The sequence below is a fragment of the Sorex fumeus genome, unplaced genomic scaffold, assembly GCF_029834395.1.
Source record: "Sorex fumeus unplaced genomic scaffold, SorFum_2.1 ptg000003l, whole genome shotgun sequence".
Lineage (NCBI taxonomy): Eukaryota > Metazoa > Chordata > Mammalia > Eulipotyphla > Soricidae > Sorex > Sorex fumeus.
In genome coordinates this window covers 17,897,164-17,918,012 of record NW_026606060.1, presented here as the reverse complement: position 1 = coordinate 17,918,012, position 20,849 = coordinate 17,897,164, and the positions used below count along the sequence as shown (strand labels likewise).

The window sequence follows — 20,849 nt, the reverse complement described above, 5'->3', positions numbered from 1 at the left end:
ACTTCTGGGGCCAATGATAATCTTGCAGTATGAGATATGTTGTCATTATATTGTTATTGCATTATAAAAATATTATGTGACATAGATTATAGGATGAGCTTATCAAGTTAGAAACTATAAATTTACGAAGAAAACATTTGTGATTTTTTACTTGGGAGGCTTTTTAAAAATTAAAATTTAAATTTTTTCCTCTTTATTTAAACACTGTGCTTTACAAAGTTGTTCATGATGTATTTGTTAAAGGCATTCAATATTCTAACACCAGTCCCTTTACCACTGTGACCTTCCCTCCCCCGAAGCAGTCCCACAATAATTTATTTTATGTTGCTGGTTACCATTAAATGGCTAATGGAATTATAACAAAAAATACTTCCGTAAAGAAAAAGTGAAAATTGTTATGTCTCATCATGGGGACATTAAGTCCTTGTCTGAGGGTTTACTAAGCTGTTGTTGCTAGTTGAGACTTCTGTGTTAATATTTTTGTTCACAGACCTTTGTTGCTTTCTTGTTTACATTCCCATTCAATCTGGTGTGTTCTTGCTGGGATATTAGTATTGTAGAGTTTGGGCATGTTGCTCGGCCACAAATGCAGCCTCATACCCCAGAAAATTCAAAAGGGCAGTGAGCTTACATGGTGGCGGTGGTGGAATGTGGGTGTGGCTTCCGGGGCTTCAGAAGTATGAGGGGGCTGGGGAGGTTGCCTAACCCCACTCTGAGAAGGCCTGGAGTTTTCAGCCCAAAAAATACCTAAAAGTTTCAGCAGTTTGGCATCTCCATGGAGATCAGATTTAAGGTGGTAGAGTTCAGCCATAAGCATGGGGGTGTGAATATGGCTGCCAGGACTTGGCAGGAACTTGGCCTGACCTTCTCCCAATGTCACCCTGGAGTCCTCAAACAGGGCCAGGCATATCTGAGAAAGTTTTGGTCAAGTTGATCTCCTTGGAGATTTAACAATGAGTGTCTGAAGCAAGGCTGATAGATGAGCTTACATAGCTGCCAGGGCTTCTGAAAATAAGTGGGGGTGGTATGGGGGGAAGGTCTCCCACCCCCTCTCTGAGAATGCCCAGAGTTTTCAGCCAAACTACCCCCCGGTGTTCCTGAAATTTTCAGCAGTTTGGCATAAGATTTTTTTTTTTGGGAAGGTGAACTTCCCCATGGTTCATTTACAGAAAGATAGTAAAATACTTCCAGCCTTGATGTGCAGCTCAGTGACACTTAACATGGCATCTGCCTTTATGAACAGCACCCATGCCAGGATGGTGAACATTTCTATCTCCCTAGAACATTTTTAAGGTATATTGCAGTATAACTGTACAGAAAAGCACGTGTGGTGAATTTTCACAAACACAACCACATGCCCAGTCTCCCAAACAGCACCTGCTCCAGCACCCTAAGGTTCCCACCCCCACCCTGCCCCCACAAAATGTCCTGTAAATCTTTGGGCATTAGTTGGTTGGATGTTTTAGAACGTCACATAAACGGTATGCTTACTAGGTGCTCTGCTTCTTTTGCTCAGCGTTCTGTTTGGGCTCTAGCCCGGTTGCTGTGTATGAAACTGCTCTTGTGTTTCCTGCTGCTGGACTTCTAGAATTCCATGTTTTTACTTCGATGCCAGGTTCTGGAGAACGTGCCTGGCTACCAAAAGTATCCTGCCCAAATTCCCCGTGGCGTATTCAATATGCCAAAAACCAGTAACAATGATGGGTCTCATTCTCCTGAACCTGAAAGAGCCTCGAATGTGGCACTTTCTAAAATCTCAGGGCTAGGACGAAGGAGACGTTACTGGGGCCTGCTCAAGGAAATCGATGAACAACAAGATGACAGTGATACAGTGATTCCTTTGATGGTCAAAATGGAGTGTCCAGCCTCATTCCAGAGTACAGTTTGGTCATTTGTATTCATTTTTGAGAGAAGATGAATCCTTGGCCAAGGCCTTTCTTCTTCTGCCCCTCCGGAGAGTGGCCACACCTTCCTCCACATCCTCTGTGCCTCTCGGGGACCTGGCTACAGAGGGGAGCCTGCAGCCTGGAAGGGGGCAGAGCTCTGAGGAGATCCTGAGGATGGAATTCCTGAGCTGTCACTCACAGTTAGTTTGTTCTTCCCAGCCTCAACTTTTTCAGCTGGGGGTAATTCTCTACCAGCCTGTGGTCAGAAGCAAATAAAACAGTCAACTGGAAACATTTCATAAATACTGTGCAGAGAGAAGGAGAGGGAAGTGTGTTCCAGCTCTTGTTGGTAATTTTACGTGGGCTCTTCATATTTTTTTTTACAAGATAGGCTGAATCATCCTTATTCTGTAGACAAGGAAACTGAAATTCAGTAAGAGTACGTGCCTTGCCCAGGGCCACGTAGGTGACACACAGAGCGGTTTGGGTTGGACTCCAGATGTGTTACAGGTCTTGGGGACTTAGTGTCCCACAGGAGTTGGTGGTCATGTGAGACCTAGAAGTTTAGGTTGCTCGCAGAGGGTTCTGGGCTTGTATGGCCCAGTTTGTTAGCTATTGACCAATATGGCTGGCTGGAAACCCCTTGAATTTTGACTAGTATGATGGGGACATTGAATTTTAAGTTTTATTTGTTTTTCATTGAGTTAAACCCTCAAAAGTAATGCTTGATTTATTTTATTCAAAAATTCTAAGGATGTTTGGAAGGACGTGAGCCTGTGAATCTTCTTTTTCAACTACAGATTTTGTGAAGTTGAACAACAGATGGAGTACTTATTATGAAAATTTAGTCTCTAAGAGATGTACTACAAGTGGAAAATACACAGACTTAGCATGTAAAAAGACAATATCATGAATGATGTTTTATATCAATTACATGTTATAATAAATACTACTTTGGACATATTAGGTTACTTTAAGTTTATCGTCAAATTATATTCCTCTCTTTTTACATGAGACTAGAGATGGTCATAAACATAAGACTAAGAGATAGTCTTTAAATATGTGATGGGCATGATATTCCCATTGAACAGGATGGATCAAGATGCTTTCCAGGTTGTGTTCGAGGAGGGCTTTTGGGAGGCTGTGCTGCCTGAGAGCCACTGTCACCTTTGGCCCGCATGCCTAGTAGGATTTACCTCTGGGGTCCTGTAAGTGCGATGGTTGCCCTTTCTATTGTAAGTGGCAAAAGAAAAAGGCTGCTTTCTTTACTGATTTGTGATGCTCTTTATTTTTATCATGTCACTAGCATGCACGAGCACATGTGCACACACACACACGATATAACCTCTCTCTCTCTCTCTCCTCTCTCTTTCCCTCGCTCTCATTTTGAGTCCAGATTTTTTCCATTTTGTTCCCCTTAGCTGTTTCTCTCTTTCAGTTTTACCACCTTTACCATTCCTCTACGAAGAGCTAGTGAATTGTTCGTTCGGCTCTCTTGATTTAGTGTTAAGGAAGGTGGATTTGATGCTAATTTATTGATCCTAAAATAAATCAATAGATTTATTTTTCTGACTCACAGTACACACCATTTTGGCTCCCTCAGCCATGATAGGATTCCTTGGTCATCCCCAGTTTATCCTACTTGGCGCCACCCACTGTACTGTCTTGGCCTCGGGGATGCAAGCTCTGAGCACTGGAACTCAGCAGTACTGGGGCACCTGCGAGTCTGCTCACCTCCTTCCCATCTGAACGGATGGGCTTCCCTGAGAAGCTTGGGGTCTTGGTGCTTGCCTTGCACATGGCCAAGCCCATTTAATCCCTGACAGCTCATATGGGCTCCTGAGCCCAGGATCACTCTGGAGCACGGAGCCAGGAATATACCCCAAGTACCACTGGGGGTGTCTACCCCCCTCCCCCAGTCAAAACCAAAACCAATAAAGGAAGGGTAGACTTCCCTAGAGAAACGGTCTTTCTCCTGGCCTTGCTCCATAGGGGAACTCTGCCTCGCCCTGGCGCTGTGACCACAGAATTCTCCCGCCTGCTTCCCCATTGCTGGGCGGAGCGGAGGGGAAATATGAGATGCCCGTTTACCCAACACTGGAGCCTGTCCCGTGGCGCTTCTCAGTGTCTGGGGTTGGGGATCTAGTCTTGGAATCAGAAAGCGAAGATGAACGCGCACTACAGGATCGGGGTGGCCGCCTGCTTTGCACGGGCACCACGCATGTCTGGCTCTCTCGTTGTCCCAAGAGGCAGGAGAGGCTGTTATGTGGCTGTTAGAGTCCTCCACACCCCCCTGAGTGCTCTCGAGTGTTCTTGACACTCTGAGTGGCTGTTGTCAAGCGGGGGTTGCTTTGTGGTGGCTTCCTTTTGCCAATAGATGGCACTCACAGATTTCACACGCACCTTCTCAGCTGTCACTCTTCTACAGTATCCCCCTCCCCCCCTCCACACACTGGGGTCACCACCAGTTCTTTGCCCCTCTTCTCCCCAGGATCCTAATAACTTGCCCACTCCACATGGGGGCCTCCCCCAGAGAAACCTTAACAGGGCTAACTTTCAAGCCAGAGTCTTGGGGGACTGGGGAAGATGGGGACCTTTTCTTTTTCATGGCAAGCTGTGTTTGGTTGGGTTAGTCACCTGTTAGGGAAGAGAACCCTCCACTGGCCAGGTTCTGCAGAGGGGGTGTGTGGTTGGGAGCGCGTGGAGGTTGCTCCTGGTCTCAGGAGTCGAGGCCTGGACTCTGCCGCCGAGGACAGATGCCGAGAAGGATGCTGCATTTTGCTCTCTGAATGGGCAAGTTAGGAGTCAGGAGTTCCGAGGGGGCCTCCAGAGCAGGGAGAATCAGAGGTCCCGCCAGGCCAGGGAAGTCCATCTCAGGGCCTCAGAGTCTGGTATGTTCTTTGCCATCTCCACACTTCTCAGGCTGGCCGTGTTGTGTCCCATCGTGTCCAGGAGAAAGAATTAGGGAGACAGTTTTCTGGTGGGCCAGCCTGGGGCGAGGGGCGGGTAGCAGTGACCCGAGCTCCTGTTTTCCCAGGCTTCCCCATTTTCTGCTTCTGTGTGTCAACCCCAGGATTCAGCATCTGGTGGTGGTGTGTGTGGGGGTGGGGGAGGGGGAGTTCCTGCTCCGTGGGCGAAAATTCCAGCAAGGGCAGGATGTCTCCGGTGTGAAATTGACACCCCATGCTGCCTGCTGACTCTGCCAGTTTCCGTCATGGAAATGGAATGTGCCTGGAGATGGGGATCTTGATGGTTTGTTTTTCCTTGGCAATTTTGATTTCATGCAAATGCCAAGAGAAAATAGCTAAGAGGACTCTTTTGAGGGGAGGTGGTTCCTCAAGCATGGGTGGTTGACAGAGTATGGCGGAGTGTCCCTATGACCTCTTTCGTGCAGGGAACTGTGTTTGTCACCCCCGAACCACCTCTCAGCACTGTCTCTCTGCTGGCAGCTGTCATAGGGTTTTCTCAATGGTGTCTCCCGGAGATGTTCTGTTCTGCGCTGTGCTCTCAGCATCCTTGAGCAGACCTCTGGGGTGTGGGTGGGCTGATGTTCGTGCCCTCATAATGTCAGGCTCCTCCAAGGCTCACTTGATCATGTACCCCGGTTTCTTGTGAGGGGTTCCCTACTGGTGGTTGGATAACAGTGGGCTTCGGCTGAATGCCTGAGCCGAGGAGGACGTGGACAAATCAGATTTCAGAGAACCAGTGGGAGGTGAGGGTACAGGAAGATGCCTGGCTAACACAGGACACTGAAGAAGAATCCATAATTACATGAAGAAGTAGAATAGCGTTCTCACATTGTGTTGCTTTTGGCAATTTGTTAGGAGAGTGGGCTATGGAACTGAGCTCACTCATGGAGTGGGGGGTGGAGAGGTGGAGGAACCTTAGGAGACAGTGGTGGAGGGGAGTGAACACTCTCCTAGGGGGTGTGGGTTAGAGCATTGTGTGCAGGAAACCCTACCTCAAACATGTTGTAAATCTTGGTGCCTCAAATAAAAGAAGAAAAGTTCAATACAGCACCCCAGGGGTAGCTCAGTGATGGAGGCCCCTTGCATGCCTCGGGTTTGACTCCCAGGGCTGCTGTGCTGGGGTGGGGGAGGGGCTGTGGGGCAGCAACACAGTGTGTGTTTACATAAGAACCACACCGGGCAAGCAGGCAGAGGAGTGAGAGCCCCATGCCTGAGGGGGGTCTGGACAACTGAGAGAAGGAAAGGGGGAAGCTGAAGGCCGCTTTTTAAACTTTTTGTTTGTTTTTAGGCCCTGCTGGCTGTGCTCAGGGCTTACTCCTGGCTCTGCCCTCAGGGATCATTCCTGGCAGCATATGGGGTGCTGGGGATTGCATTTGCAAGGCTGGTACCTTCCCTGCCATGCAGAGGTAGATTTTAATCTTGGCTCCTGCTCTGGCCTTGAGCTGCCTCTCCTGTTCTTGTTCACCTTGCTTTGGGACACATTGCTCCGACTCATCTTGGGGAGGGGGCTTGGGGAGGGGGGATATTCTGTTTTATTTTCAGGACCCAGAGTCAAAGCAGCTGTTGTTTCCTCCTTTCCTTGGGAACAACTGGGCTGCCCCTCTAAAGTCTCACATGACTTTAGACTTTAACTAAAAAAGGTGTTTTGTGCTCCCCCAGAGGAACTGCCTCTGGTGGCTCAGATGGATGGGGCCCTGCACAGTGGCCTCTGGGCTTCATATAGCAGCACAGGGCCTATGGCGCCTTGCTTCTCTGCTCATGCCCACTGCCTCTGTTGTGGACCCACTGGGGACCAGAGTGGCCACCCATTCATATTCGTTTAGGCCTTCAAAAGGGTGGTGGGAGTAGTGCCATCAAGCAGGGGATGCAGTGTCTTGTAAAGGTAGAATCCCAAAGTGAGAGAACCCTCCTGCGCTCTCACCCCTGCCCCTCCCCCCACACACCCTCTGGCTGAGGTCTGTTATGGGGCTCAGGGCATATCAGGTTGATTTTCACTCTCAGAATATTTGCTGACTTCGTGGGGTAAAGTACTGCAATTTGGGGGGGTGGTTCTGTGGGGTCCCCAACTTGCCTGTGACTAGGCAGTTAAGTTTCTGTTTGCAGTGGTGGTAGGGGGATGTTTCCTTTGGAGAAGAGAGGGCTGTTGCTGTTGACCCCATCTGGCCCACAGATAGTTCTGGAAACAGGAGGGGGAAAACACCCTGTTGTGGACCTGTGAAGCCGGTGCTGGCCAGAGACTGGCTGTATATGCATGTGGGAGTCATGTCCTGTGTGGAGGGAGTGGGGGCACACACACACACACACACACACACACACACACACACACACACCGCTGCTACTAGCTTGGGCTCCTCCTTGCCCTTCCTGTTGCTCCCAGATTCCTTCCTAGGTGCAGAACTTCCATTCAGCCCCTCCTTTAGGGGTCCACTCAGGAACCCTGTGTGCCACCCAGCTCCCTGACCAACAGTGGCTGGCACTTAGCACCATTTCTCTTCTTTTCTCTCCTGCCCCCTCCTCCTGTCCCTGCTGTGGGTGTGACAGTTGAGAATGTAGGTGACCTTGCCCAGCAGTCAGGAGGGGAATTGTGGCCCGGGAGCAAGTGGGGGTGGGAGCATCCGCAGTGCTGGCATGGCCTTTCCCCACCTTCCCTAGAGCCTCACTTCCCAAACTGCAGGTCAGGGACCTCAGAAGTGATGTGATTGAATGTGGGGTTGCCAGCCGTGTTTGGCAGTTGGGGAAGGTTTCTGAGTACACTGTGGCCCCAAAGGAATTCACAGTCAATCATGAGGGCATCGGCGGGGTTCTGGCAGAGCTCACCCAGGTGCATTTCTCGGACAGGAAGGGGTGTTGTGAGCAGAAACAGTGTGTGTGGGGGGGAGCCTGCCAGGGGCGGAGCTCGGAGTTGCTCTCCAGGGCCTTCGTGGACACATTGTTGGTTTGCCTGACTGTCTTGACAAAGCCCATGGGCTAGGCGACTTCAACCACAGGAGGGTTTTTCTCCTGGCTTTAAAGGCTGGAAGTGCAAGGTCTGGCCCTGGCAGTCACTCCTGAGGCCTCCTTCCTTCCCCTGTGCCGGTCTGTTTTTGTGCCTGTTTGGTTCCATGTTTCTCCTCTCATTAAACATTAGGATTAAGTTCCCTTCTGGGTCCTTCATTTTTATGTGACTCTATTTTTAGGCTCTGTCTTCAAACAGGCACATTCAGAGGGATGGGAGGGGCAGCAGTTCAACATGTGAATTTGCGGTGGGCAGAGTTTGGCTCATCATTGGGACCCAGCATAGAAGCACAGTACTTGGGGGCAGTGGAAGGGGAGACCTTGGCATCTTTTCAAAAGTGTCTCATTGCAGGACCCAATTCAAGGTAAAAACCTCTTGGAGGGTGGGGTAGGAGCGCTTGTGTGTGTGTGTGTGTGTGTGTGTGTGTATGTGTGTGTGTGTGTGTGTGTGTGTGTGTGTGTGTGTATGTGTTGCATAACACTGAGCCATAAAAGGTCCTGGCGCTGCTGCCAGGGCTCATAGAGCTAAGTGGCTCTGGAGGAGGTTCCCGAAGGAAGTTGTCACAGAACTGTCTTCAGTGACAGAAGTTATGAAACAAAATGGCAAGTTGAGTTGGGTTCAGGATATTGGTGGGGTTAGCATGGTATTCAAAGTGGGAAGAGGCCTGAGAACTGCTATTAGTTCATTAAAAAATGTCCAAATAGAATGAATGTCATTTAGCTGGTTAATTTTTCCTATGTTGTGTTACTAGTAATTTCAAATGATATCTATGGCTGGCTTTTGGGAGGGAGCGGGGTGGGGTGGGGGAAATACCTGGTGGTCTCAGGGCTGACTCCTGGCTCTGTGCTCAGAAATCACTCCTGGCAGGACTTGGGGGAAACCATGTGGGGCGCCGTAAATTGAACCCATGTCGGCTGAGTACAAGGCAAGCCCCCTGTCCGATGCACTATCTTTTCTGGCCTCATGTATCTGTAACTTTTATGCAGGTTGTACTGCATATCAAATTGACCCACCAATCCCACTTATATGAGTGAGTGAATCGAAATGAAGGAACAAATAACAGAAATATGTCTTGTTAACAAAATGTATTTAATTATAAAAATTTAAACGGCTAAGCAAGTAAAATGATTATTATCAATTGCAAGTGTGACAGATAATATAAAAACAAGTAGAATCAACCCACATGGCCAGCCCCTGAGGAATGGTTAAAATTGTTTTCTCTGGGATGTTGTTTCTCTTACTGGATGCTCTTATGCAGTCACCAGAGCTGGGACTGGCTGGAGCTGGGATAGAAAGGAAAGAGACGGGAGGCAGGAGTGAGAAGGCCAGGATATGTGTCTGAGCCGTAGGGAGGCAGTGAGGGGATGCCCAGGGTGTCTGGCAGGCCCTCCCAGGCTCCCTCTAGCATCAGTAGCCTTTACACAGTGGCGTTTCAGGCCACAGGGGCGGCTCCATATCTCCAATTCCCGGGGCCTCAGGCTTTAGCCCATTCATGGAGAAGAGCTCAGTGCCAGGTCCCCCCAACTCTCCTTTTTTTTGCTTTTTTGGGTCATACCCGGAGATGCACAGGGGTTACTCCTGGCTCTGCACTCAGAAATTACCCCTGGTGGTGCTCAGGAGACCATATGGGATGCTGGGAATCGAACTCAGGTCGGTCGCGTGCAAGGCAAACGCCCTACCCGCTGTGCTATTGCTCCAGCCCCAGTGCCAGCTTTTGAGCAGCATCTTTCTCCACCCACCGAGAAGCCGACTTCAGTGTCCACAGAAGCGTCTGAGAGCTTTAGCTCCCAAGTCTTGCTGTGTCAATCCATAAGTGACAACAAAGAGATGCAGGTGATTCATCGCTGTTGTGTCTGCGGAGGCCAGTTCTGGACTGTTCTGAGGGGAATATCCGCTTTGAGGTAGAGGAGGGTGAAGATTAGAGGGAGAGGCTGGGCGGGAAGAAAAATAAGTGCATGGAGGAGGCCATCCCCAGGGTGTGGATACCTAGGTGAGGTGGACGAGGCAGGGACCAGAAACCCTCCAGGCCTGGTGTGAGGACAAGGGAGACCGTCCTCCACTGCTTACCAGCTACACTTCAAGAGGCCGAAAGGCTGTCAAAAGTGAACGGAGCTAAAAGAAGACACAACACCCCAAGGGCCCAGAAGGTGCAGCCAGTGGCCAGCGCCTGAACAGATGCCAGGTCCTTTGTTCCCGGGGGAAGAGGGGTGCCGCAGGGCTCCTGGGGGCCAGGGGATGGGCGGCGCCTTTCATATGCAGAACAACCCTTTGATCTGAGAGGGATGAAAGTGCTGGAAAGTGGAGAGGCTCCTTGGGGGGCCTTTGTCTTTGACAAAAAAGGCATCTGCTGGGCTCGAACCCCCTCACCCGCCCCATGCAGCCCGTGGGCTCCGCCAACAATGCCCCCACAGGCCCTGGGTCTCCCCACAGCTGAGGAAGTCTCAGGAAAGAGAAAGACGCCTGCTGCCAATGTCGAACAGGGAGCTTAATCGATTCTTTCCACAGCCCGGAGAGAAAGGGAGAGAGGACTGGGGCAGTGGAGAGGCTAGGGAGGTGCCGGGAGGAGCTGGGGGCCAGCGGGTGTGGCAGGGGAGGAAAAGTAGAATTTCAACACTCGAGCGAACTGTGGCAATAGTCTTGTCACTTTTGCCAGTGATCACCACTCTTTAGGAGATGGTGCAGATGGGGTGAGTCTGTGTTAAGGGTATTTAGACAGGACATGATCTGGGGTGGGATTAATTTTTCTTCTTTTTGGATCACAGCCAGTGATGCACAGGGGTTACTCCTGGCTCTGCACTCAGGAATTACTCCTGGCGGTGCTCCGGGGGACCATATGGGATGCTGGGAATCAAACCCAGATCGGCCACGCGCAAGGCAAACACCCTACCTGCTGTGCTATTGCTCCAGCCCCAGGCTTACTTTTTAAAAAAATTAATTTTTAGTTTTTAAGGCAGTACAGTATAAATACTACTGTGAAACCAGAAGCTTCTGCCTCCTGTTGTGTTTCCTAGCAGAGTTAGATCCCTTTAGGTGGTAGTACTGCCAGACACGCCTCGCTTAATTGAAATTTTATCATAAGTGTAACAATGCCAGTAGTTCTTGCTTTCCTGCTGTCTCTTACCCTCCTTGAGACCTCAGCTAGTGGGAATTTTGAGTTTTGAAACAAAGGTGTTGGGCCTAGATAAGTATTTGTTGCTTGTGAGTGATTTTTATTTGGGGTTTCCCAGGCTGTGCTGGGGGTGGGGTGGGGTGGGCAGGAGCCACTCCCTGCCTTATTTGGTCTGGTGGGGCTCAGAGCCAACAGTTCTGGGGAACCCAGGGCCACGCCAGTGGTATTGGAGGAGACCAGGCCGTGCTGGGAATTGAACCCAGGGCCTCCACATACCAGCCATGTGCTCCATCCTGGTGTACCCTAACCTTGGCCCTTGTGAATGGTTTTAGAGTATGTTCTGTGGCATAACATAACCTCTGGGTAGAAGTCTGTTGATTTAGCCAGTGCTAAATAAATAGCCAATGCTTAGCATGACTGACTCGGATGTCTACCCAGGTAATCATCAGGGCTCAGAGAAGGAGAGGACAAGAAGAATCATGTCCTGTGACCCCTCAGAGGCCAGGTTTGGATTAGCAAACTTTCAGACCTTCCTGAACCTACCTATAAAGTGGGTATCTGATGCCACAGACATCACAGAATTATAATGAGAGAATGAATGAGATGGCCTTTGTAAAGTGCTCAGTGCACAACCAGATATCGGTAAAGTTTGCTGCTACAGGTCCTCATTGGTAGATTCATGTGTTCTTAGGATTATGAGTTTATACCTCATCGCTGTTGATGCATTTTTGTACCCTTGATTCCTCTTCTTGCCTGTTCCATTTCTTTGTTGTCCTGAGCATTCTTTTCAAACTATTAGGAGAGAGGGCATGAGGTTGTAGAGGGCTACAGGGTTAGGCCCTTTCTTGTATCCCTGCCACTTAATATGGTCCCCTGAACCCTGCCCTGAGTAATCCCTGAGCACAGAGCCCAAAGGTAATCACTGAGCACCACTGGTGTGACCCAAAACAGTAAATCAAACCCCAAAAATCAAAACTAGTAGGAGAAACTGGGATGAAGTTAGGATTAAATTCTCTTCCTGAATCCAGTGGTTTTCTGTCTTACTTGCTTTTTCTTCAAATGTCCTTCTTGGGGCGATTTAGGTTTAGGAATCAGTCTCAACACTGATTGGCTCAGGAAGCAGTGTTGCCAGTGTTGAGTTCAGCAACTGGGTTTAAATCACACAGTGTTAATCTGGCTACTTCCAGTTTGAATATGTGCTTGTGCCTTCAGTTGGCTCAGAGGAGAAGAAAAGTTTTCTATCATCTTGACTAGATTTAAAATATCTTTTTTTTTTTTTTTTTTGCGGGGAGGGAGGCACATTCAGCGATGGTCTGGGATTACTCTTGGCTCTGCATGCAGGAATTACTCCTGGCGGTGCTTGGGGGTTTGATCTCAGGTCAGCAGCATGGCATGCAAGGCAAGCACCCTACCCTCTTATTTGCTCTGGCCCCCAAGGACTAGGTTTGAAATGTCTATGTGTTTTAAAGGCAGTTATGGAATACTGCAGTTTTGGAGAACAGGAGAGCCTGTTCTTATCATGCTTCTCTGCTTTTGGCTGGCTGATGCGTAAGGATTTGTTTCCTTGTGGTTTAAATCAAGTTAAGATTCCTCTCCTCCTGATTGGTACCTGCTCCATATAAATGTCCCATTGCTCATTTGAAATGACCACTTTTCTTTACTTTTTTTTTCCATATGTGTATCTGGAACAATATTTTGCTTGGTCTTGTTTTTGAATGGTTTGTTTGGTCTTGTTTATAATTGTTCTAGAAGTGAGACTTTATTATATACATTCTTTTGTGTTTGCTGATTTGTGAATGTTACTCATAATGATCCATGTGAAATGGCTACTATTCATTTTTCACTGTCATAAGGCACCTCACCAATGCACATACTGAGTCCATCAGTTCTTTCTTTGGTGGGCATTTGAGCTATTTCCGATGCTTTGCTATTTCAAATTTTGCTATAAACACCTTTTAAGTTGTTTCAGGAATATACATGTGAAAGTTTCATTCTTAGATTCTTTTAGTAGGGGGCCACACCTGGCTGTTTACTCCTGGCTCTATGCTCAGTATCACTCCTGGTGGGCTTGGGGGACAATATAGGGTTCTGGGAATCGAACCCCAGGTTGGCTACATGCAAGGCAGGTGCCTAACCTGTTGTGCTATTGCTCTGGTCTCTCATTCTTAGGTATTACGGTTTTCTTTTCTATTTAACCTGTAAGAAGGAAATCTGGATGACTCTTTAGATATATGGCCTTGAGCCCTGAAACTCTTAAACATTCTTTTAAGATGCTTGCCCCCGAGGGCTGGGGAATTAGGTACCTGTGATTGCGAGCCTCTTGCCACCTTTCGGTGCCTCCTGAATAACCTCCACACTTTAGACAGGTTTCCCCTACCCGGAGCTGAGACCTGTGCTGCTTTTGGAGCAGGATTGATTTCTTTAGGCCCAAGAGTGAGCCAGTCTGGCTGGGTTTCTTCCTGTGCCCCCATAGTTCTGAAGAGATTGACAGTGAGTGTTAGGGATCTACTATGAAGGCATGTGCTACCTGGCAGGTTTTTGTTAAGAGAGGTTGTTGCTCTGTCAAGACAAGTGGTCTTTGTTTATAATTGGTCTTATTTATAATTGTTTTAGAGTGTGACTTCATTACGTACATTCTTCTGTGTTGCCGCTTTATTGGACGTTATTGATAATCATGCAGGTGAGTGTGAATGACCACTATTCATTTTCATTGTTATAAGGCATCTCACCTGCAAGACCCTTACTCTGCAGGAGTCATTTATAAATGGTGATAGAAATCCACCATTCTAGACTAGTTCAAAGAAAGATTTGTATTTGAAAAAAATTCTATGAAGCAGTATTGTTTTAGACACAAGCTGGTTCCATCTGCCAGAGCCCTGACAACGTCCATCTTCCCTAATGGGGAAGAGTCAGATTCCCCAAACTGCGGTGGGGGCAGCTGACCTTCGGGGTTGGAGAATTGAGCCTAGAGTTCATTGGTGTGCACTACAGACCAGAGACTCCGTAGACATTTCATACTTGAGAGAGTTGGATGTGTTAGGTATTCATTTCTTCAGATTTTTTTTGGGTCACGTCACCTACCTGGAGATGCTCTGGGCACCATAATTAAAGCACAAAAGCTGGTGAGCATCTGGGCTGGCATCACAGAGGAGAAGTGTGACTGAGAACACTGTGGCCTCAAGCAGTGTCTGGCAACAGAGAGAAGGGAAGTTGGGGGGGAGCTGAATATGAACTTTCTTGCTTTTTGTTTGTTTTTGGGCCACAGTGGTGCTGTCCAGGGCTTACTCCTAGCTCTGCACCCAAAAACTACCAAGGAACCATATGGGATGCTGGGAATCGAACTGGGGTCAGCTACGTGCAAGGCAAATGCCTTACCAACGATCCTATCTCTCTAACCCCTCTTCAGGTTCTTGAAGCTCTCATTCTGATTTAAGATAAATCAGTGGTTACCAGCCTTGCCTGAGTCTTCAGGATTTCAGCAGCGGGTGAATGTAGGGGGGGGATTCACCTCCATATCTGTGGTTAAGGATGGACATTGCAGGGTTGGCGCACAGGCTCATCTTCAGTCGGGTTTGTGTGCAGCCTTTGGAACACATGGAGCAGCCCCGGCTGTCCAGTCCGACATACTTACCTACCTAAGCCAGGAGAAAGTAAGCAAGCAGCGGGGAGAGCATGCTGAGATTCATGTCTGCAGAGAAGTGGCGATGAATTAACACTGGTTTAGGAGGCGTCTAGGAAAGCCAGGTCATCCGGGTGTCTGGAAGAGGCAGTTGATTGAGGAGGTGTTGGCTAAATGAACCTGATTCCGGGGAGGATGGTTTGCCTGGATTTCTCTGGTTAAGCCACAGTCATTCTGAATCCAGAGTCATGGGAGTAGAGGAGGCATCTATGAGATATCTCCAAGTGGCTCAATCTCCTTTCTCATTGGAAAGGCTGTAAGAAATCTTTGTGCTGTCAGAAATTTCCCTTTTCCTTTTTCTGTGATTCACTGCCATCACTGATGTTGTCTTGTGGGTAAGCAGATAGCAGATGGCATCTATTTAATAAACAATGGAAGAGATCCCTGTTTGTTCAAGATTGGCTTTTTATTCTCTGCTTGTTTTACCTTATATTGTAATATCATAGCTTCAGAATTTGTTCAGGGAAAGGTTTATTATTATTATTCTTAGTTTTGGAGGGATGCAGGTTTGGGCCACACCTGGTTGTGCTCAAAGCTTACTCCTGGCTCTGTGCTCAGGGATCACTCACCAGTGTTCCGTAGGAACTCAGTGTCCTCAATTCCAAGCATACCTTCAGAGCAACACTTGCTGATCAGTGGAAGCTGTTGTTCGGGGGCCTGTTAGCATGTCCTGAGGGCTCTCGAGCTGCCCACACTTCTCATCAGCAGGTATTTGTGTCAGTCAGACCTGGAGAGCTCAAGAAAAGAATCTGTGAGATCAAGGCCTGGGCTCCTTGAAAGATACATGAAGTCCTGCAGTGTGTGTGTGTGTGTTTGTGTGCATGTGTGTTTGTGTGTGTTTATGTTTGTGTGTGTGTGTGTGTTTGTGTGCGCGCATGTCCCCAGCCCCCGCCCACCCTGCAGACAGGGCCCCCGCCCTCTTCAGCTTCTCCTGGCCAGCCTTGAATAGTCTCAACTGTTCACTCTGTTGTTGTTGGTGGGTTGTTTCTGGGTTGTTGGTGACTATCTTGATAACCAGATGATTGGATAGAGGCAGATTTGGTGTTTGTTCATGTTTAAGGGGATGGGGGGCACACCCAGAAATGTCCAAGGCTTCCTCCTGGCTCTGTGCTCAAGGATCCCTCTTGGCGGAGCGAGGAATGGAACCCAGACCAGCCGCATGCCTAGCAGGCACCTTTCCTGCTTGTGCTAACTCTGGCCCCCCTGGAGGCTGGTTCGGACATCCTTGTCTTTGAACACCACCCCAAGCTTTTTACAGGGCTGCTCATGTCCTTATGGAATAAATGGGAAGGCGATTGCCCAGTATGCACAAAAGAAATCAAGGCAGTTGGTGACTGCTGTGGCAGTGGGTGTCAGAGGCACCCGGCTCTTCTCCCCCTTCTTTCAGGTTATCTTTGCTTTGAACCAAACCCTCTTGCAGCAGGAGAGCCTCCGGGCCGGCAGCCTTCAGGTCCACTACAGCACGGAGGACCTCATCAAACACTACAACTGCGGGAACCTCAGCTCCGTCATCTTCAGCCACGACAGCACCCAGGTGAGTGCCCTGGCCATTGCTCTTCCCAGCATGGCGCGGTGTCAGGGCAGGGATAGAGGCTTGGCCTCCTGTGGGCTCTCAGAGTGAGAGGTCCGCGTTGGGGGAGGTAAGAGATGCTGCCGCGACCAAAGGCGTCCTTTAGGAGACCTGATGCAGAGAGGGGCATCGATGAGAGCTAACCCCCTTCATGGGCAAAGGATGAAGCTGCTGGGCACTCAGCAGGCAGCCGCATGTCAGGAAGGGAGCTGGGTATGAAAGCTTGTGCTTGACTCAGAGTCACACTCTGGAGACACGCTGGACCAAAATTTTGTGTTTCTGTGGTTTCTTGGAACAAGTGAGCACAATGCAACCAGGAGTATGTGGGGGAGCCACAGAAACCGCTGGGCAGGCCACCCGCAGTTCTGTCCTGTAATGCTGAAGGGGAAGGTAAGCCAAGCTGGCATGAGTGTCCATCCAGGTCAGTCCTCCCTGAGATCCTCCAGGGGAGGGAAGTAGCTGTCAAGGCTCAGAGGTTGAGGCTTCCCTTTAGGAGAGGTGAGTTGGCGGTTTGGTTCGCTTCATCAACTGCTTCCCAGGGACTAACCATGGCCTGCTGCTCTCCCTCTGTGAATGTCGTGAATGTCACGTGGAAGTGGCAAGTTCCAGAGATGCTTCTGCTGGAGGGAGGGCGAGGTTTCTGCCCACTAGTATGGGTGCCTTCTGCAGGAGGATGCTGGGGAAGAGAGCAGGGAGCAGAGGGTGCGAGTGAGCTGGTGCAGGCCTGTCAGGTGTGTGACCTTGTAAGAAATGTGAGCCCAAGAGGCTGAAACAGGAGAGAGACAGCAGGAGAAGAGCACTTGAGGCTCAGCCAACATTACCCTCCAAACACTGAAAATATGATGAGATAGTAAAGCAGGTAAGGTGCTTGCCCTGCATGTGGCCAACCCGGGTTGGTCAGCCAACATTACCCTCCAAACACTGAAAATATGATGAGATAGTAAAGCAGGTAAGGTGCTTGCCCTGCATGTGGCCAACCCGGGTTGGTCCCAGGGATCCCATATGGTTTCCCTAAGCCCGCCAGGAGTGATCCCTGAGAGCAGAGTCAGGAGCATTGCTGGGTGTGGCCCCCAAACAAACAGAAAAACAAAAAATACAATGAGCTTCCCAGAGTCTAGAGGGGGTGGAAGTAAAACCAAGGCAAAGCAAGCCGGAGGAGAAGGAAAGCAAGTGAATCATTGAAGGAGGAAGAGAGTTGATATTATACAATAATTACTATATTGAAATCATACAATAATCACAAATTGGTTCTTAGTGATTTATTTTCTGATCATTCTGTTTGCCATTTCTTAAAGTTTTGTTGGGACAAGTAATGTAAAGTTAATTTGTTCTGTGCCTAAGAGGGCGGATTGGGGTTGGGAGGGATCATGGGAACTTTGGTGGAGGGAAGGTCACACTGGTTGGAACACTGTTGGAATACTAAATGCCTGAAAAAACCTTAGAATGAGTAACTTTGTAAATCACGGGGTTTTTTTCACACTTGAAATGGGAATTTATTTATTTTTTCCCTTAAATTTTTATTAGTGAAACACCATGGGATACAGTTGTAGACTTACAAATTTTTGTGCTTGGGTTTCAGTTATACAATGATCGAATACCCATCCCTCCACCAGTGCCCATTCTCCACCACGACTAGTCCCAGTATCCCTCCCACCCCCTTTCCCCCCATCCCACCCTACCTCTGTGGCAGGGCATTTTCTTTTGTTATCTCTCTCCTTTTGAGTGCTGTGGTTTGCAAAAGAGACATTGAGTGGAAATCTTGTTTGGACTATAGTCTACTCTCATCACGCATTTCCCATCCTGAGAGGAACCTCCCAATACCCTTTATTTGGTGCTCCCTTCTCTATCTGAGCTGCCTTTTCCCATAGCGTGTGCGGCTGTCCTCAAAGCCATGGAGTAATCCTCCTGGTACTGATATCGGCTATTCTTGGGTGTTAGTCTCCTATTTTATTACTTTATGTTCCCCAGATGAATGCAATCTTTCTTTCTTTTTTTTTATTAGTGAGACATCATGAGGTTGCAGACTTACAAATTTTTGTGCTTGGGTTTCAATTATATAATGATCAAATACCCATCCCTCCACCAGTGCCCATTCTCCACCACCACGGATCTCAGTATCCCTCCCACCCCCCATCCCCCCCATCCCACCCTGCCTCTGTGGCAGGTCATTCTGCCCCATTCAGCCCTGCCTGCCATGCCTCCTTCCACAAGTGGCAGGCACATTCCCCTGTACCCTGCGCCCCCTGCAGAAGACTGAGCAGGAGAGGAGGAGCCACAGGAAAGAAATACCAAACATCTGCCCTGAACTGCTCCTTCAACCTCACCACGTTTTATTTTATTTTATTTTTATTAAAAACACCATGATTCAATGGAATACTATGTAAGCTGTCAGAAAGGATGAAGTCATGAAATTTACATACAAGTGGCACTACATGGAAAGTATCATGCTAAGTGAAATGAGTCAGAAAGAGAGGGATAGACATAGAAAGATTGCATTTGAAATGACTCAAAAAGAAAGGGATAGACATAGAAAGATTGCATTCGTCTGGGAAACATAAAGTAACAAAATAGGAGACTAACACCCAAGAATGGCCGAGATTAGTACCAGGAATTTTACTCCATGGCTTAGAGGCCAACCACAACGCTAGGGGAAAAGGGAGCTCAGATAGAGAAGGGAGCACCAAATAAAGGTGTTGGGAGGATCCTCCCAGGATGGGAGAAGCATGCTGAAAGTAGACTATAGACCAAACATGATTGCCACTCAGTGCCTCTCTTGCAAACCACAGCACTCAAAAGTAGAGAGAGAACAAAAGGGACAGAGACTGCATGTACCCAGCTGAGAAGGTGCAACATATGGGAACCAGCCACACCTCCCTGGCTGTCTGAGTGGGCAGGCAGTCCCAAAGGGAGTGCTCAACCGAAGGCAAGAGGTTTTGGGAAATAGAAGGATCTTACATCAATAACATGGTTTTTAGAAAGATGGTAAGGAGAGGAGGTAGAGAGATAGTTGATGAGATAGAGTTGTTTTCCCTTAACCCTGTTTGATTCCTGGAAGCATATTATATGGTCCCCTGAGCAACATCAGGAGTGATCCCTGAATACTGCTGGGTGTGGCCAAAACTATAAAAGAAAAAAAAAGTTAAAGGGAAAAGGAAGATTTCTTTGTAAATCTTTTCGAAATCATTTGAAAATGCATTAATCTCACTTTGGGGGTTAACATCTTAGGATGGGTGAAAAATAAAAACTGACGATTATGTTATGAAGGGTGAGGACTCTCCAAAGATGGTTGAGAGGCTACTGGAAGTCAGAGAAGCAGGTAGGGGAGAGACCCTCAGCTGTTTGACTAAGGTGAACTGGGTTCAGTTCCTGGGTAGAGGAGGCAGCGTGAGTCCAGCAGACAGGGAGAGAGGGCTGAGGGTTGGGAAACCACTACCACAGTGGCGGGGAAAGAGTGAAGTGTGACAGCCTCACTAACAGACTATGCTGCAAAGCCCACTCCTGAGTGTTCTGGCCTTGGTGGCAGAGCACTAAAGTGTCAGATGACAAAAATTGACTTATTGTGTCACAGAGTCCAGGGAAACTTCATCAGAGCAAACAACATTGGAGAAAGCAAGAGGTGAAAAGGAAATTGGAGAGATAATAAATATTTAAATGACATTTCAAAAACAGTTGAATTTCATAGAAAAACCACATATTTGGAATCTTAATTCTTAAAATCCTAATAATAATGATGGAAAAGTTTGATTGTTTTTGCCTCAACCCTGGTGATGTTCATTCAGGGGCTGCTACTGGCTCAGTGCTTGGTGTGGGATGGGTGAGGGGTCACTTCTGGCTACTTCTGGGGATCATGCAGTGCCAGGCATCAGACCCAGTCTTCCTGCATGCATAAAGCATGTGCTTCAGCCCATTGAGCTTTCTCTCCAGTCCTGTAAATTTTTTTATTAAGCAATCATCTGTGAATCAAGCAAGTGAAATAAGAATGTGTTATGCAAAGATATGGTCTCTCTATAAATACATGACATCAAACAGGATCATGTAAATGGGACAGTGTAAAAAATGTGAGTACTTTTTTAAATAGTCAAGGACTTTTTTGGGATGTAGTTTAGTATATATATGTATATATATATATATTCATTTAGGTTGCAGAGAATGACATATGGTTTGAAAAGCTACCAGGTAGGAGACCCCAAGAATGACTTGCCACACTTGACGTATTTCTTCAGTGTCTTGACCCTCTCTAGGTTGGGTGATGGGATGATAACACTTCGCTACTTCATGAATAATTCTGTTGCTCCTCATTTCCCCTTCTACATTCTGTTGTAGGTTCCCAATTTTATTAATGCTACACTCCCACCTCAAGAGCGCATCACAGCTCAGGAAATTGACAGCTACTTCCGCCGGGAGCTTATCTACAAGCGCAATGAGCGGATGGGCAAGCGGGTGAAGGCTCTTCTGGAGGAGTTTCCTGACAAAGGCTTCTTTTTTGCCTTTGGAGCTGGTGAGTCGCAAGGTTACCTCTGCTGAGATACTGGGCTCAGTTCCATTTTCAAGAAGGGAATGCTGGGGTGGCCCCCTGGTGGGAGGTGAGATGAGGGACACCTTTTCTTTAAGAAAATTTGTATTGGTGAAACACCATGAGGT

General features: G+C 48.1%; 1 protein-coding gene across 2 annotated transcripts in view; it reads left to right on the top strand.

Annotated features, from left to right (window-relative positions):
• Window positions 1–20,849, top strand: part of TRABD2A (TraB domain containing 2A) — a 48,241-nt gene that overhangs the window by 17,780 nt on the left and 9,612 nt on the right. For both annotated transcript variants that reach the window (XM_056117806.1, XM_056117798.1), the window contains exons 3-4: window positions 16,026–16,172; window positions 20,532–20,706. In XM_056117806.1, coding sequence (XP_055973781.1) covers window positions 16,026–16,172; window positions 20,532–20,706 — 322 coding nt within the window. The remainder of the gene's footprint in view (window positions 1–16,025; window positions 16,173–20,531; window positions 20,707–20,849) is intronic.